The following is an 18,667-nucleotide window of genomic DNA, read 5'->3' as shown; positions in this document are numbered from 1 at the left end:
CATGCACCTGACTGCTCTGTTCCTGGAAGGGTTGGGGCCCCAGACTATAAAAGGGGTGGGTCTTCTCCTGTTTGCCTGCTTGGCCTGGCTTCCGGCCCCATGCTCCACCCACTGAGGGGTCATTGCAGAAGCGACTGACCCATTCCCTGCCTCATCCGATCGCCAAGCAGGAATTCTCCCTAGTGGTGCCAGGCAATAGAAACATCATGTGAACTACAGATGCGAGCCATCTATGTAACTTTACATTTTCTAGTAGCCACATTAAAAGAAGGAAAAAAAGGGTAAAATTACTTTTACTACTATATTTTCTTTTCTTTTTTGAGACAAGTCTTGCTCTGTCGCCCAGGCTGGAGTGCAGTGGCATGATCTTAGCTCACTGCAGCCTTGGCCTCCTGGGTTCAAGTGGTTCTCCTGCCTCAGCCTCCCGAGTAGCTGGGACTACAGGCACATGCCACCATGCCCAGCTGATTTTTGTATTTTTAGTAGAGACAGGGTTTTACTATGTTGGCCAGGCTGGTCTCAAACTCCTGTTTTTACTACTATATTTTCTTTAATGCAGTATATCCAAAATATTATTTCAGCATATATTCAATATGAAAAGTATTTCTTTTTTAAAATTTAATATATATGTATATATTTTTTTAAATTAAGAGACAGGGTCTAACTTTGTTGCTCAGGCTGGTCTTGAACTCCTGGCTTCAAGTAATCCTCCTGCCTCAGCCTCCCAATGTGCTGGGATTACAGGCGTGAGCCACCATGCCTGGCCCACGTTATTTTTTGGTACAAAGTCATCAAAATTTGGTGTGTATTTTCCACTTACAGCACATTTCAGTTTGGATCAGTGACATTCCATGTAGTCAATAGCCGCATACAGTCTATCGCTGCCGTATTGGATAGTACAGCTCTATAGTAAAACCCAGCCTACCCTGTTCCCACACATCTGGCCTGGCCAATAATGCCTTGCCCCCGCTTCTTGTTTACCCTGCATTTCAGACATCAATGAATGTGAGCACAGAAACCACACGTGCAACCTGCAGCAGACTTGCTACAATTTACAAGGGGGCTTCAAATGCATTGACCCCATCCGCTGTGAGGAGCCTTATCTGAGGATCAGCGATAAGTAAGTCATGGCTTCCCCTGGGGGAATGGAAACCTGATGAGGGCCTGGCTCAGGAGGCCGGCAGTGTGGTGTGAAACAGAGTGCAGCAGCCAGGAAGTCAGCGGACCTGGCCTACTCCCTATGCCATGTGCTCGTGTGTGTGTGTGTGTGTCTGTGTGTACACTCGTGCACATGCACATGTGTGTGTAGAATAGAACAGAGTAGAATAGATGGAACAGACTGGAATAGAAGATATCAGAGGACATTGCACTCTGTGCAATTTCAGTATTGTTTTTGGAAACTTCTCTTTCAGTTATGTGTGCTTCTGGTTTGCAGTGCAAAATGTGTTGCTTACTGTGGGTTGTCAAAAAGTTTCAAAACATTCTATTACAAGTTATAAGATCTGAAACACATTCCTACATATCAGAAAGAACTACTGTTCAAAATGTTTGACCACACACTTAGTAAGAAACACACCCAAGGCTGGACGCAGTGGCTCACGCCTGTAATCCCAGCAGTTTGGGAGGCTGAGGCGGGTGGCTCACCTGAGGTCTGGAGTTGTAGACCAGCCTGGCCAACATGGTGAAACCCCGTCTCTACTAAAAACACAAACAAATTAGCTGGGTGTGGTAGCATGCACCTGTAGTCCCAGCTACTCAGGAGGCTGAGGCAGGAGAATCAGTCGAACCTGGGAGGAGGAGTTTACAGTGAGCTGAGATCGTGCCACTGCACTCATCCTGGGTAACAGAGTAAGACTCTGTCTCAAAACACACACACACACACACACACACACACAGAGCTCTCTATCACTCCCCCACTCATGCCAGAGCTATGCATGCAAAGATTCTCTAGAAAGCTAACCAAGCTGAAGAGTTGAGAGTTAGGGTTCTAGAATCTCCTCTAATGACTTTGTTCTGGATACACGGGGTCATTTAGAGCTCGGCTCCTAAATGTAACATGCACAGGACTCACCTGGGGATCTCGTTAGAGTACTGATCCAGTGGGTTTGGGGTGGCGCCCAAGAGTCTGCCTTTCTGGCAAGCTCCCAGGTGAAATGAATGCTTCCAGTCTCCCTGGACTGCTCTGTGAGTATTGAGGTGCTAGAGAGTTCTCTAGTTTGCTCTAATCAAGTTTCTGACGTCATCTTGGTCAACATTTTACTAAATCACCAGATGGCAAATATTAGAGTTGAGGAGAGAATTAAAGTGAAGATAACTTCCAAAAGATGAATCGTAGGACAGTGGTTTTCTGTTCCTGGCATGCTAGGAGTTCCTTTTCCTTCTCTTTTATCCCTTGTTTAACCATCTCAGTTCCTCTGTGGCCTCCTCTCTTCCAAATGTTCACACCTTGACTTCCCTTGAGCACACCAAACCCCCGCATGGGAGACGGAAGGATGACTCAGACACACCCATCCTGTCCTTTTGGATACAGCCTCTCAGAGAGGAATTTATGGCTTACCAGTGGTTCCCACTTTGATCAAAAATTGGCAAAAGAAAGGACAGTGCTGGGACAGGTGCGTCCTTTAGAGACATCTTCACTTGTTGCTGAGAGCTGTGCTTCTAAGCAACCCTTTAGAACAGGGCTTTTGGTCCCCTGATTCAAGGGCTGTTTGTGGCAGAGCAGAGCTCCAGGCTGCTCTTCCCAGCTTCTATTCCTGGTTCTCTCTGGGTTTTTCCAGGCCACCCCGTCTGTGGCTGGGGAGTTGACCCATTTCAGCTCACAGCACTGAGCTGGTGTTACTGGTGGAGTCTCTGGCATGACGCTGAAAATGCTCCGTGACTCCCTCGCTCCAGGTTCCAGTCCAGTCAGACTCCGCCAGCCCCTTCCAGCTCCTTGTCCAGTTCAGGTGTTCCCTGCTCCTGCCAGTCTGAGCAGGACTTGCTCACACCTTTACGCATGCCCCGGAATGGCCAGCCTCCCTGCTTGTGTGCACATCCTTCTGGCCATATGGAAGGCTTTCCTTTCATCTCCACGTAGCCAGAGCTGCCCCGTCTTTCAGATTTCAGCTCAGATACCACCACTCTCAGCTGTTTGTGTGGACTCAGAGCAATAGAGAATGTACAGGGATCCTCACGACTTATCTAATTTCTTACTTTAAAAAATTCTTTCTTTTTTTTTCTGTTTTGTGTTTGAGACAGGGTCTTGCTCTGTTGCCCAGGCTGGAGTGCAGTGATGCCATCACTGTAGCCTTGACCTCCTGGGCTCAAGTGATCCTTTCGCCTTAGTTTACCAAGAAGCTGGGACCACAGGCGTGCACCACTATGCAAGGCTAATTTTTGTATTTTTTGTAGAAATGGGGTTTCTCCATGTTGACCAGGCTTGTCTCACTCCTGGGCTCAAGCAATCCACCCACCTCAGCCTCCCAAAGTGAAATTTTTAAAATGAGTCTATGGCTGAAGAAGTGAAGGGCTGTGTGGCCAGTGGTGTATTTGGCCTGCATGGTAAATATAAAATATCTTGGAGAATGTTCTAATGTTCTGAAAATCAGAGATCTAAGGTTTATATTCTATCTAGTAGCCAGAACATCTGATGAGTGAGAATAGGCCATTCTCTAGGAAACAGAGCTCGCCTACATGCTGGAGAGTTTTTAGACTCAAGCCAGAAGCAGAGACATTCTACAGTTATGCCGTTTGGATGCTAAAAATGGAATGGCCTCATTTTCAGTGTTTTAAGAGAAGAAGTAGCACAACCAGCACCTGGAATGGATTTCTTGAGTTCTCACACCATTTCCCTTCCCACAGCCGCTGTATGTGCCCTGCTGAGAACCCTGGCTGCAGAGACCAGCCCTTTACCATCTTGTACCGGGACATGGATGTGGTGTCAGGACGCTCCGTTCCCGCTGACATCTTCCAAATGCAAGCCACGACCCGCTACCCTGGGGCCTATTACATTTTCCAGATCAAATCTGGGAACGAGGGCAGAGAATTTTATATGCGGGTAAGAGGGAGTGGGGAGCGGGGCCATCATCTGTAACAGTGGCCTTGTGCTGTCTCTCCTACGAGCATCCTGTACGCAAGCAGATAAGAGTGGAGCTAGGAGGGTCCGGTATCTAGAGAGAAGAGTGGAGGAGGTGGTTCAAGGTCCGGGTTTCCACCACTGTCTGTGTGGTCTCGCAAAAGATGCTCCTCCTCCTGAGCCTCTAGATCCTCATCTGTGAAATGGGAAGTTAGGCCAAGATGCAATCTTAGGTCTCTTTTCTCCTAAAATTCTGTGGGAGAGACATTCACGTCTCCATTTTGTTCATCCACCCATGTGACAAGTATTTCTTTCTTTCTTTTTTTTTTTTGATACAGTCTCCCTCTGTCACCCAGGCTAGAGTGCAGTGGTGTGATCTCACTGTAACCTCCACCTCCTGGGTTTAAGCAATTCTCCACCTCAGCCTTCTGAGTAGCTGGGATTACAGGCATGTGCCACCATGCCTGGCTAATTTTTTGTGTTTTTAGTAGAGATGGGGTTTCACCACCTTGGCCAGGCTGCTCTTGAACTGCTGACCTCATGATCCACCCACCTCAGCCTCCCAAAGTGCTGGGATTACAGGCTTTTGCCACCACACCTGGCTGAGAAGTAGTTCTTAAGTACCTGCCATGCACAGGTGTGGTGGCGGAAGCCTATCGTCCCAGCTACTTGGGAGGCCGAGGCAGGAGAATCACTTGGACGCAGGAGGCGAAGGTTGCAGTGAGCCGAGATCGTGCCACTGTGCTCCAGCCTGGGTGACAGAGCCAGACTCTGTATTGGGGAAAAAAAAAAAAATTACCTATCATGCACTTCTAGAAACCGAGGATATAGCAGTGCAGAAAAATCCCCAAATCCTTGCCCTCGGGACTACGGAGGATGTGTTAAAGGCATCGCTCACAGCAGTGCGCTCCATCAGCATGGTCCAGCACAGTAGCCCCTGCAGCTCTTACAAACGGAATGAATTAAATAAAATAAAAAATTCAGCCTTTTCATGGCATTGCCCACATTTCAGGTGCTCAGAAGCCACATATGGCCACTGTATGAGACATCCCAGATACAGAACATGTCTATCACCGTAGGAAGTTTGATTAGACAGCACTGGCTTATCCACATCAGCAAAAGATTTTAGGGCATGCATGCTAACATACATTTACTTTTTTTTTTTTTGTAAATTGTATGCATCTACTACTGTGTCATTTGTATTGTTGAGCTTCAATATCCTGCAGCTCTTGGGGGCGATCACCCCTCTTTAGAGACCACCAGCTTAGAGTAATATTTTTCACATTTCAGTGTGAATTTGGGCACTTGTCCAAAAAGCAGATTCCAGAGCTCCCTGTCCAGAGAATCTATTTCAGAAGATAATGAGTGAAGCCCTGGTGTATTAATTTCCCGAGGCTGCAATAACCAATTGCTACAAACTAGATGGCTTAGCCAATGTGGTGGCTCCTGCTTATAACCCCAGCACTTTGGGAGGCCAAGGTGGGAGGATCATTTGAGTCCTGAAGTTTGAGACCAGCCTGGGCAACATAGTGAGACCCTGTCTTTACTTGAAAAAAAAAAATAAAGCTGGATGTGATGGCTCATGCCTGTAATGCCAGCACTTTGGAAGGCCAAGGTGGACAGATTGCCTGAGCTCAGGAGTTCAAGACTAGCCTGGGCAACATGGCAAAACTGTCTCTCTATAAAAAAAAATTAGCCGGGCATGGTGGCAGGCACTTGTAGTCTCAGCTACCTGGGGTGGGGGTGTGTGTGAGTTGGGAGGATTGCTTGAGCCTGGGAGGTCGAAGCTGCAGTGAGCTGAGATTGCACCACTGCACTCCAACCTGGGCAACAGAGGGAGACGCCATCTCTGAAAAACAATAAAAATAAAAAGTTGGTGTCTTAAGGCAAAGGAAATTTATTCTGTCATAGTTCTGGAAGCCAGGAGTCTGAAATCAGTTTTACTGAGCTGAAATCCAGGTGTCAGCAGGGCTGTGCTCTCTATGGAGGCTCTAGAGGTCAATCCGTTCCATGCATCTTCCAGCTTCTGGGGGCTGCCAGCATTTCTTGACCATGGCTGCATCTCTCAATCTCTGCCTCTGTGATCATGCTGCCTCCTCTTCCTCTTTAGTGTGCATCAAATCTCCCTTTGTCTCTTTCTTATATTGACACTTGTGATTAGATTTCAGGTCCATTCAAACAATCCAAGATAATCTGTCCGTCCAGATCCTTGATCACATCTGCAAAAACCCTTCTCCTTATAATGGAACAGGTTCCAAGCATTAGGCCTTGGATCTCTTTGGAGGCTGTTATTCAGCCTACCGCACCCAGGAATCTGCATTTCTAACAGATGCTGCTGTGATCCTCCAAGGTCACTGTGGGGAGCCATATTGTAAAGGACAGGTCCATGGGAGTTTATGTGCTTTCATTAGAGACTGGGCCCTATGAAGTCATGGGCCACTAGGCAGGAAGACAAATCATCTGGATAAGGCTGGCTTTCCAAGGATCCACACTGTCTGAAGCTGTGGGATCCTCCCCGGGAGGCCACTCAGTCATTCTAATGTGGGCTCTGGAACATACATTCTACAATTTAACAATTAATTGGGTGATGCGACCTAACCTCTCTGGGTCTCAATTTCCTCATCTACAAAGAGGGCATAATTACAGTGTTTAGGATTAGATGAGATCATCTACTTAGCACCTTGCCTGGAATACTGTTATCAAAGAAGTGAAGCTTGGTGTGGTGTGGGGAAGGGAAGTGAAACAGTCAATGACTTTCTTTTTCTCACGCTGTTGGATCAAACCTGTGAGCATCTGGGTTACATCCCAGGTCAATCCCCTAGGATTCACAGGCATGTTCCATTTCTGTTCGATTGTCTCATTCTCTCACGCCAAAAGTCTGTGCTAGTTTAAATGGAAATTTCAACCTGTCTCTTACCCACTGTAAAGTTTCTCTCTGTCTCCTAGTTCAGAGTGAGCAAGGGGTATGGTTGGCCTCTGTCCTGCCCTCTTCTCACCCTCCCAGTAACAGCAGTGCTGGCCCTGGCTCCTCCAGGGCTGGCAGTGGAGGTGCAGGTGGTGGAAAGGGTAAGGTTGGGAGGGCGAGGCTTCTCCCCGACTGTTGCCATTGTAACCAGGCATTGCTGCTCCCTCCAGGTAAAGACCTCAAAGCTGTTGCTTTCATGGGATGCTTTTGTGGGTCTTTTGGAGATTTGCCTGAGTACTTCACACTGACCAGTCCTTGATATGGGCAGTAGCGTCTGTGGTTGGTCACTTGCTACTCCAAATCTCTCAGCCCCTAATTCTGGGGCTATGTCCCATACAAATGTTCTGTGGTGGTAGTGAGGTGGGGGGTGTCACTGCATCCTGGCAGCAGACCTTACACAAGGGCCTTTCAGGATGTCAACATCAGTTGCTTCCATTCTCCATTCCTCACTATGGTATGGGCAGCTCAGGGCTCTCCTCTCTAGACTTCTCTCGGAGAGAGTCTGGTACCATTTTTTGCATCCTTAAATTTCAGGGGCCTGCATTTCTGAGCAGTTTTTTTTTTCTGAAACCCCTCTTGATTGAGATGGAGGCTGGCAAGCATGTTTAATGAAACATATGTAGAGTTGGGTACAGGGGCTCAGGCCTGAAATCCCAGCTATTCTGGAGGCTGAAGTGGGAGGATAGCTTGAGCCCAGGAGTTCAAGTCTAGCCTGGGCAACATAGTGAGACCCCGTCTCTACAAAAAAAGATTAAAAAAATTAGCCAGGTGTGGTGGCATGGCCTGTAACCCCAGCTACTCTGGAGACTGAGACGAGAAGATAACTTGATTCCAGGAGTTCGAGGCTATAGTGAGCTATGATTGCACCACTGCACCCAAGACTGGGTGGCAGGGCAAGACCCTGTCTCTAACAACAAAAACAAAAAAGTATATATGATGGCTGGGCATGGTGACTCACGCCTGTAATCTCAGTACTTTGGGAGGCCGAGGTGGGCAGATCACAAGGTCAAGAGATCAAGACCATCCTGGTCAACATGGTGAAACCCCATCTCTACTACAAATACAAAAATTAGCCATGCGTAGTGGTGTGTGCCTGTAGTCCCAGCCACTTGGGAGGCTAAGGCAGGAGAATCATTTTAACCTGGGAGGCAGAGGATGCAGTGAGCTGAGATCATGCCACTGCACTCTAGCCTGGTGAAAAAGCAAGACTCCATCTTGGGGAAAAAAAAAATTATGAATGTAGGCTGTAGGGGATGAAGGCTGTAGGGGGTGACAGAATGAGGGAAACATCTGGCTTTGGATCAGAGCATTGTAAGTCCTCAATAACTCCACACACAGCATCAGCAGCTGGCCATGTCTAGTGCCTGTATGTGCCAGACACCATTCTAAGTGCCTTCTATCGGTAACCCTTTAATCTTCACAAGAATCCTATGATATGGGATGATTTTATCCAGGTTTTACAGATGAGAGCACTGAGGAACAGAGCTAAGCAACCTGCCCGACTAGTCTCACAACTAACAAGCACTGGGGCAGGATTTGAACCTAAGTGGCCTGGCACCAAAAATCTGTGCTCTTACACTTGTCTTTAGAATGGGGAAGTATATTTTACCTACTCTTCCAGCTTTGGGGTCTCAGAAGAACTTGAGATCACAAGAAAAGTCTACTTTAACATTAGGTTACAATAGAAAGTATTCAGTAAATAGCAGTTATGATTGTACAGATACTGTCATGGCCACTGCTACTCTTGCTGCTACTGTTGTAAGGAGGCTGTGAGCTCCTGGGCCGTGGAGAGCCTGGGAATGCCACCCAGGGGACTGGAGCATGGTGTGGGAGGTTGGGCTGGTTGGCTGTCCAGGCTCTCACACCCTGAGATTCACTGATTTGATTATAAGCACGTGGGAGGAGATTCATTTAACCCCACAGGCAAACCACACACACTCACGTGCACACACACACCCCCACATGGCCACATGGGTCCATGCACGCACACACATGCCCATTCATAAGCCTTATTGGCTGTCTGTCTCTCACAGCCAAAAAAAATTTTTTTTTCCTCTGGAGAATAAATTTAATTTATGACAGCTATAGGAAAGAGGACTGATGATTGGCTTTGGCCAGGTGGCTTGGGGACATAATCAAGGCCAGAAGAAGGAGCAAGGTCACGGGGTTCAGACTGTGCCCAAGTTCACTTACTCCATGGCACACGTGGATCAAGTGGCAGGGCCCATGAAAGCTGACTTGCTACAGCGTGGCTGCTTGCCACAGGTCAGACCATGCCATCCCACAGTCGATTAGAACAAACCTGAGTGTGTGTATGGGATCAGGGCCAAGAAGACATACGGCTTGTGGGCTGTCTGCAGCTGACTCCCACTGTGGTAGGGTCCGCTGGTGTTCAGTCATTCATATGCATTCCTGCGTCACCAGCACGCACTCAGCACCACTGCATGTGAGACTTCAGGTCAGTCACGGAGCATTGAGAAACAAACAGGATGTGGCCTCTGCCCTGGAGGAACCACACACACCTCAGTGGGGAGCGGGAAACAACCGAGCAAACACAACGCAAAGTGGCGATTCTCAAGTCAAGGCAAGACGCGTGGGATGGTGAGCAAATGGAGAGGTACGGAGACCTTATCATAGAGGATGGTGGTTAGAAGCTTGATTGTTGGAGCCATAAAGTCTAGTACCGTGTAGGAGTCTCATGGCCTCATGTAGTATCCCTAACCTACTTACAGCATAGGGTTGTGCGGGTTAATTAAGAGGTGCAGGAAAGGTTGTAGCCAGATGCCTGGCATATAACCACCACCATCATCACCGCCACCACCATCCTCCTCCTCATCTTTTCGCACCACCAAGGCTACGAATGCCCAAGGGCTCTCGGGTTTATTTCATGAATGCCCTGGCTCTGCCCTAAAAGCTGAATGTGGAGGTGGCTGTCCTCAGCTCTTGTGGCAGGGACTTGAGCTCTCCCAGGTGCTTGTGGGTAGGGTGGACCCAGGTAGAGGCTGGACAGTTTCTACAGTTACTTCCAAATGGGAGAGTCTGGGATTCCAAATGGGAGAATCCAGGATTCCAAGTGGGAGAGTCTAGGATTCTTTCATACTCAGGAGACATTGACCAGGAGAGCCCAAAGGAACACCTTGGAAGCTTGCACTTGCCCCTTTCTGCCTTCCAGATCCTGGGCTCTGCAGATGTCCCTCCGGAGGGCTGCCCCCAGCTCGGGGTTCTCAACTCTTGGCCTTTGTTCACTCAGTGAAAGCTGGCAAGATATTTGTATATGTAAATGCTGCAGGCATTTCCCTGTATGGCTTACTCTCCAGAGTCCTGGCCCAGGGCTCAGGTTTCATAAGGGCTGACAAGGAAGTCCAAGCCATCCTCTGCATGAGGAGGAGGTGCCAATAACGTGGATGCTGACGGGAACAGGAGGAACCAGTGCCAAGAGGAAATTGTGTGACTGTCACGCTGCTGACAGCCTCATGGACAGGGGAGGTCACAGCATCTGGCCCCCACCTGTCTGCCAGCCCCACTCTTGTCTTACCTGTGGTAGCTCTTGAGGATGTTCAGAGCTTTGTGGGAGCCCCTCCCTTTATGAAGACAGATAAAACATCTAGTGTAGCTTTAAACCAGTTAGGTTCCTTTGCAGAGACTTGCTTTCAGCTTCTGGGCACAGGGCTGGGCTCTGCAGTGTATGGAAAGTGATTGTCCAGCCCATCCCTGTTCTCCCTCATGCTGTTTCCTGTATCAGTGCCAATATCTGTCCCTTGCACTGACAGCGAGCATCTCTCATTAGGTCAGTGCTAGGAAGAAGCAAAACACATCAGCCTCTTCGGATACTTGCTGTGCAGTGAAAAAGCCTGGGGCTTGGGGTCAGAAATACCCAAATGGAAGCCCTTGGCCCTGCCCTGACTAGCTGGGTAACCCTAAGCAATTATTTAACCTCATGGGAACTCAGTTTGTTTACTTACAAAACAGGGAAGTAATGAGTCATACCTTTCATATAGCACTTAGACAAGGACAGCCAGGGCTCTCCACCTGGGTCCTGTGCCTTTAGATCAACACTTCTCAATAATTAACGTGCACACAAAGCCCTGGGGATTGTGTGAAGCTACAGATTCTAGCTCAGTAGACCCTAGCTGGGGCCTGAGATTCTGCATTTCTAAGATGCTCCCTGGTGACACCCATGCTGCTTGTCCAGGGACCACATTTTGAGTAGCAAGGCCTTTCAGGGTTTTATGAGATTTTTTTTTTTATGAGATGGAGCCTCGCTCTGTCGCCCAGGCTGGAGTGCATTGGCCCAATCTTGAGTCACCGCAACCTCTGCCCCCCAGGTTCAAGTGATTCTTGTGCCTCAGGCTCCCGAGTAACTGGGATTACAGGCACCTGCCAACACACCTGCTAATTTTTGTATTTTTAGTAGAGACGAGGTTCCATCATGTTGACCAGGCTGGTCTTGAACTCCTGGCCTCACGTGATCCACCCACCTTGGCCTCCCAAATGCTTGGATAACAGTTGTGAGTCGCCGTGCCCAGCCATTTTATGAGGATTAAATAAGCAGATGTACATAAACGTGGTTAAAAGGTGCCTCACTCATGATGGGTGCTCAGTTGATGTAATTCGTCTCTGCCTTCGTCTTTGAAAGTTTTAGAAAAAGACTCAGTGAAGGAAAGTGTTCATCTGAAATTATTAGGACCGCAGTGATCAGGTTACAGAATGGCGAAGCTGGAGGTGACTCCAGGGTACCTAGAGGGGGGCTCTTAAATTCCACCTTGCCCAGGCATCACCTAAAAATATACTGACCCAGAAAATCTTGGAATGGGCCCTGGAATTGTTAGTTTTAAAAAAAGTGCCAGTAGCTTTTGATGCCATTATTTTTTTAAATTACTGATCTGGTCCAAACCCTCATTTTATTTTTCCTCAAAAACATTTTTTAAAACTTTTATTGTACTTTGAAGGGTACATGTGCAGGTCGGTTCTATAGATAAATGACGTGTCACAGGGGTCTGGTGTACATATTATGTCGTCACCCAGGTAATAAGCATGTACCCAGTAGGTAGTTTTTCGATCCTCTCCCTCCTCCTACCTGCCACCCTGACGTAAGCCCCAGTGCCTGTTGTTCCCTTCTTTGTGTCTGTGTGGACTCAATGCCAAACCCTCATTTTAGAGATGGGACCCAGAGCGGCGAAGTGCCAGCCCTAAGTCACGCAGAAGTTTCGATCAATGATTCGTTCATCATTCAAGATATATTTTCTGAACACCTTCTGTGTTCAAGGCACCAGGCTGGGTTTTAGGGGGACTCAGTGGTGAAAAGCCTGACCCCAGTACCTGTTCTTACAGAACTCATAGCCTAGTAGGGACCTAGATGTGAGACATGGATCAGGTAGATGGTGTAGACAATCACACATGGGCACAGATGATTTCCATCCTATATAAAGTAGACGCTACAGTGGCAGAGGTCACAGAGGGACCTGACTTATATTGGGGAATCAGAGAAGACTCCTCTTAGGATGAGATCTGAAGGGTTAGCAGAAAAAAGCCAGGTAGAGAGTGGGCAAAGCCAGGGAAAGAGTGTGGCATAGTTGAGGCACCAAGGGGGTGCCAGTTTGACTGACGGGGGCCAGGGGAGCACCCTGGTGGGGCTGCAGGGCCATCATGCAGGCTTTCTCTCACTAGTGTCCCCGGGTTCTATCCACAGCAAACGGGCCCCATCAGCGCCACCCTAGTGATGACGCGCCCCATCAAAGGGCCCCGGGAAATCCAGCTGGACTTGGAAATGATCACTGTCAACACTGTCATCAACTTCAGAGGCAGCTCTGTGATCCGACTGCGGATATATGTGTCGCAGTACCCATTCTGAGCCTTGGGCTGGAGCCTCCGAAGCTGCCTCTCATCAGCACCAAGGGACAGGAGAAGAGAGGAGAGGAAACAACAGAGAGAATGAGAGTGAGACAGACTTTACGCATTTCCTGCTGAACGTTTCCCTGAAGAGTCAGCCCCGACGTCCTGACTCCCACCTGTACTATTGCAGACCTGTCGCCCTGAAGGACATGCCACCCCCAGTTCCTATGATGCAGTTATCAAAAAGTATTATCATTGGCTCCCTGATAGAAGATTGTTGGTGATTTTTTCAAGGCCTTCAGTTTATTTCCAAGTTTTTCAAGGAAAATAGATTAGGTTTGTGGTGGTCTATGTTCCAAGACTGTGAACAGCTTGCTGTCACCTCTTCACCTCTTCTGCTCCTTCTCTCGCTGTGTTGCTGCTTTGCAAAGACCCGGGAGCTGGTGGGGAACGCTCGGAGTAGCTAGTTTGCTTTTTGCATACACTGAGAAGGCTATGTAAACAAACCGCAGCAGGATCGAAGGGTTTTTAGAGAATGTATTTCAAAACCATGTCTGGTATTTTCAGCCATAAAAGAAGTTTGCATTGTCCTTAAATTTGTACCACTGTTTAATCCTGTCTTGTTCATTTTGAGTATTTTTAAAAAATAAGTTGTAGAATTCCTTCCAAAGGCCTTCAGACATGTGCTATGTTCTGTTTTCCCAAACCCAGCCTCCTCTCCATTTTAGCCCAATGTTTTCTTTGAGGACCCCTTAATCTTGCTTTCTTTAGAATTTTTACCCAATTGGATTGGAAGGCAGAGGTCTCCAAACTGATTAAATATTTGAAGAGAGCTTGTGTTTGGTTCATTTTGACATCATAGATGATTCAGCTTTGGGGGCTCTAGTTCTGTTTAAACCCATTTATTATGCACTGGCTTAGAAAGCTCTCCAGAGAGCTAGGGCATCACCTGTGACTCGGGCAAATTGATGTGAGCAGAGGTGGTGGGGCAGAGAAATGGGAGTGGTGGGGAAGTTAGGGGGAGGTGACATCTTTGAGTCCTGTTTCTTCTGATTAGAAAACAACCAACAATCTTATGTAATTATTTCTGGTGCTCCTGCAGAACAGGAATGTGTTCAAGTTACTTTAAACCAGTGACCCTCAACCCTGGCTGCATAGAAGGATAACCAGTAGAGCTTTGGAGAAAAGACGGATTCTCTGTGACATGCCCCCAGACACTCTGATGTCCTTGGGCTTAGGTAGGGCCTAGCCATCAGGATTTTTGAAAACTTGAATACATAGCCAGAATTGAGAATGCATTGTTATAAACCCTAGAAAGAGAGGTGGACAGATGGGGCTGGAGGCCTAGCTGCCTTGCCCTCAACATCTTTTCTGCTCATTGTAGGATTCATTATCCTTTTCCTGGTCAGGGCCTCTGGATATCCTTCAAGTCTTAGAACCCTGGGCAGGGGCCAAAAGAGTCAACATTGCAAGTCACAGGAGAATAAGTTGGGATGGCTGTCTTTATGTCCCATCTCGGGAATCAACCCAAGGCTTCAGAAAACAAGTGCACTCCCTGATAGCCGAGGTGGAGTCTCCAGATCCATCTGAGGTGCTCCTGTTCTGCCTGTTGGTGATGTAGTCATTAAAGACCCACACTGTGCCTACCAGGAGCTGTGTCCTGGACCCCTAGTCTTAGTAGGCATTCCACAGATCCTTATGATATGGACAGGAGACAGGGAAATACTAGGTAGAAGAGGGTGGTTCCCTGGCAAAGGCCCCACCTTCAAGCCTGGATACCTGTGGCCCTAAATGAGGACAGGCATTCCTGTTTTCATCCCCAAAAAGTTGCCTTTTGGCTTGCCACATTCCCTGTCCTATACCTATATAAACCCTGAACCCTATGCTCCAGGCTCCAGAAGCAGACGAGAGACAAGGAGATGAGCAGACACAAATGACAGAACAGCATGGCAAAGAAGGAAAGAAGAAAAATTGGGAGGAGTTTGGCTGGAGATGATCCAAGAATTGGATGCTGAATGGCCAAACTCCAGGGGACGATCATCTTCCCACTCCATCCCCTGTCCAGCTCCCCATCCATCCTGCTTAGAGCCACCTCCACCACTCAATAAAACCCCCGCATTCATCCTTCAAGTGCATGTGTGACCTGATTCCTCCAGGATGCTGGATAAGAGCTTGGGATACAGAAAGCTGTCACACTAGCCCTCTGCCCTTGCAAAAGGGCAGAGGGTCCACTAAACTGGTTAACACTTAAGCTGTCCACGGATGGCAAGGCTAAGAGATTGCACTGTAACACGTGCCTACTTGGGCTTTGGAAGTCACAGACATCCAGCCCTAGATGCTGTCATGGGGCTGGAGCCCAAAAGTGTTCACCCTGGTTCTTGCACCTGCCCATCTGCATACTCCCCTTCCCATAAGGGGTTTTAGCTTGAGGCGGCTGAACAGAGAGCCAGCCCCTGTTGCACATCCTGTAAGGGGTCCAGGGAACTCTCCTGTTTCACTTAGTAGCATCTTAGGCCTTCAGTGGAAGGAAACAGCATGTTCCGCTCCCTGTAGCATCCAAGAAGCTGCAAGTCCTCTCTCCTCACCCCAAGAGCATTTCTCACACCCACACCACACACCTCACTTTGCTCTTGCTGTGGTTATCTTTTTCCCTAACGAAGCACATCTAAACCATGCCTGCTTGTGCTTCTTCAGTCAGGGTCAAGTGGTGTTAGCAATCAAAGCAGCAACGAATGGCTCAGGATGCTTTGGTTTCAAAGCTCAGAAAACAAAGCGTGATTCCCTTGGGACTCACTCAGCTCGGCACCTGATGAGCAAAGACCAGAAGGCAGCAGTGAGCCTGAGTCTCTGCTGTGTGGGGAGACTCAGGTGCTGGCAAGGAGTGTGGAATCAGAAACGCTGAAGTTTTATGTGAGCTCTGCCCCGAGCACCTCCGAACCACTGCCTCTAGGCTCAACAGAACACAGGGGTAAGTTTCCATGAACTTCTCAAAAAGAAGGCTGGGAAGCTTTTTGTCTTGATGATTTGAGGACCCACTGGTTTCAGAGGTGCCACATTTGGAACCAGATTCGAGTCTCTAGGCTCTGTGTTTTATTTGTTCATGTCAAAATGTGGCTTTCTGCTTCTAAGAAAAGAAGCACACAGAGGCTCGTAAAAGCAGCCTCCAAGGGCTTCTTGGGCCTCAGATTGCTGTTTCAAAACATGGTCTGATGAGTTCAGTGTAAATGCATCAGAGGCATGTGGGATTCATTTACCTTAAAATACACTTGGGCCTAAAAATTAAGGGAAAAACAGTCCAGGGCAAAGTGTGTACTGAAAAGTCAAGCCCCAAGCATTTGGGAAACAGTTCCAGAGGCTCCCAGAACCCCAAATGCTACTTGCTTCACCTACCCCTTAGGAATCATTAAATGTGATTTTTTGCACAAGACTGGGCATGAGCCTGCTCTCTAATCCCAGTGCTGTGCTCTGCTGTGCAGTTCCAATAGGGAGGGCTGTTTCCTGGACCCTGAGATCTCCAGGCTCCGCATGCCTGTTCCTTGTCAGCTCTGTCCCATCCAGGAGCTGGGCTGTGAGCTTGTCAAGTGATCCCTGCTCTGTACCGCTCCATCAGTACCTGAAGAATGAAGGGTACCCCAGTGGAAGGGGCGCAGGATTAAGAGCAGGGACACCTGCAAAAGCTCTTGTGTTACCACCTCATCTTCCAACTTTCATAAGGGTGAAAACTTTCATTCAATTGCTTCTAATTCTAAAGTTTTGTGATTCCTTGAAATGTACTTTGGGGATGACAGCCAGCATTTCCATTTCACTGCAATTTCAGAGTTTCACAGTGGTTTGCCAATCATGACACTTTCCAACTGGCACAAAATCCACCTACCTGTTGCCTCTCAGGCTTGGGTAAAATACTTAGACTTTTCTTAGGTAAGTCTTGGCCCTTGGGGTGTTATTTGCCCAGATGGTAAAAACATTTAAGTAGGTCTGATTATTTCATTTTCAGTGGTTTCAATGCATTTTTGTGGCCTGGGTGTTTACCGTAACGTGCCCAAGTTGTTCATTCTGAGCCAACAGGGTCACCCACAGAGAGAAAACTTGACCAAGGAGCTCTTCTTTACTCCCCTCTTGCCAGATGAAATCCTGTTTGTAAAGGTCTTTGTCTTGAGAGGATCACATACTTTGGTTGACAGTCCACTTTGTTTAAGCCGGTTGCTGGATTCACAGACATGAACGGCATAGACAGTCCACCGATAACACCTTCATCCATGGGTTTATGCAGCATACAAGACAAAACTGGAATATAATGTGGTAGGTGCAGTAGTAAGGTCAACAAAAATGATATTAGTTAGATTTTAAAAATAATTAAGACATTTCTTTTATGCAAGAAAAATTCTTATGAACGTTTATAGACGTGTTTGAAATGTAGAATAAATTGCCTCTGCTTAGAATTATTAAATATTTTGAAAGAAAACACTAATAAACATTAGATAAACTTTTTCTTTCTTTTTAATACAATTTGTGTTTACTTTGAATCCAATATTTTCTTCTCTGGAAACAAAAAGTGAGCCCTTAGCAAATCTCCATTATTTTGGAATTGGCCAATGCTCATAAACCACAAATAAATATACAGATTGTTCCTTGTGCTGATATTTTTGTTTTCAAATTTCTTAGTTCTGTTACTTAACAAATGGCTGATATCTTTGTCGGAATCCCTGGACATAACTAAAAGAGGTTTTTTTTAAAAAAAAAAAAAAAACGAAAACCAAGAGGCTCCAAGACAAAGGAGTGCATAGAGGCACGATTTATCACTTTGGTAGCTTTTGCTGGGATGAAAGCCTCCAGTTAGAACGTTTGACTTACTAATGATTCTTAATAAGGAATCTTAGCCAGCAGCCATCAGAGAAATAAATCATTAGAGTGAGAAAATAGGTGTCAACACAGGAGTGATCTATTGAATTGCCATTATTGTTGTTCTTTCAGAGGGGAACCGCATGTTGACAGGTAGGGACTTTTTCAGGAATTTGGAATAGTCTTGAAAAATAGTGTAAAGATGAAGGCAGGGGGGCCGGGCGCCGTGGCTCATGACTGTAATCCCAACACTTTGGGAAGCCGAGGCGGGCGGATCATCTGAGGTCAGGAGTTGAAGTCCAGCCTGGCCAAGATGGTGAAACCCAGTCTCTACTAAAACTACAAAAATTAGCCAGGCGTGGTGGTAAGTGTCTGTAATCCCAGCTACTCGGGAGGCTGAGGCAGGGAACTGCTTGAACCCAGGGGGCGGAGGTTGCAGTGAGCTGAGATTACGCTACTGCACTCCAGCCTGGCAACAGAGCGAGACTCCGTCTATTGGTGGAGAGTTCCTGGGTGTACTGCAAGAAGTTTTGGGACAATAAGGCACACAAAAAAGAAGCAGGCTGCCTCATTTGGAGTGACTGCAGGCATGGGGCGGGCCGCAGGGAGGAGAGGAAGTGGCTCCTTCCAGCAAATGCTGAGCCAAGGTGCCCCGTGCTCCTCACACGTGATCCGCCGCGGCAGGAGGCTTCCATCCTGGGACATCGCCTCCAAGCTGTTCCTGATCTTAATTTTCACCAGATTTCCCTCAGCCCCACTCCACTCCTTAGCTGGTTTAACAAATACCAACAAACCTGTTGATGGCTGAGGTGAAAACTAACAGGAGGGCAGAGATGGGGCTGATTCTCCTTTTCTTCCCCTTCCTCCCCGGGTCAAACTCTGAATCCATGCTTTCCTTTTTTTTTTTTTTTTTTTTTATTAAGACAGAGTCTCACGCTGTCATCCCGGCTGGAGTGCAGTGGTGTGATCTCAGCTCA

The 18,667-nt window shown here is 47.5% G+C and overlaps 1 protein-coding gene across 2 annotated transcripts in view; it reads left to right on the top strand.

Annotated features, from left to right (window-relative positions):
- Window positions 1–13,683, top strand: part of FBLN5 (fibulin 5) — a 78,368-nt gene extending 64,685 nt beyond the window's left edge. For both annotated transcript variants that reach the window (XM_064375164.1, XM_064375163.1), the window contains exons 9-11: window positions 994–1,120; window positions 3,841–4,036; window positions 12,709–13,683. In XM_064375164.1, the coding sequence (XP_064231234.1) occupies window positions 994–1,120; window positions 3,841–4,036; window positions 12,709–12,870 (485 nt within the window). In that variant the 3' untranslated portion in view covers window positions 12,871–13,683. The remainder of the gene's footprint in view (window positions 1–993; window positions 1,121–3,840; window positions 4,037–12,708) is intronic.
- The last annotated feature ends 4,984 nt before the right edge of the window (window positions 13,684–18,667 follow it).

Source organism: Aotus nancymaae, unplaced genomic scaffold (assembly GCF_030222135.1).
Source record: "Aotus nancymaae isolate 86718 unplaced genomic scaffold, 86718_ANA_hifiasm-v0.15.2.pri h1tg000011l, whole genome shotgun sequence".
Classification (NCBI taxonomy): Eukaryota; Metazoa; Chordata; class Mammalia; order Primates; family Aotidae; genus Aotus; species Aotus nancymaae.
This window is presented reverse-complemented; position numbering and strand designations above follow the sequence as displayed.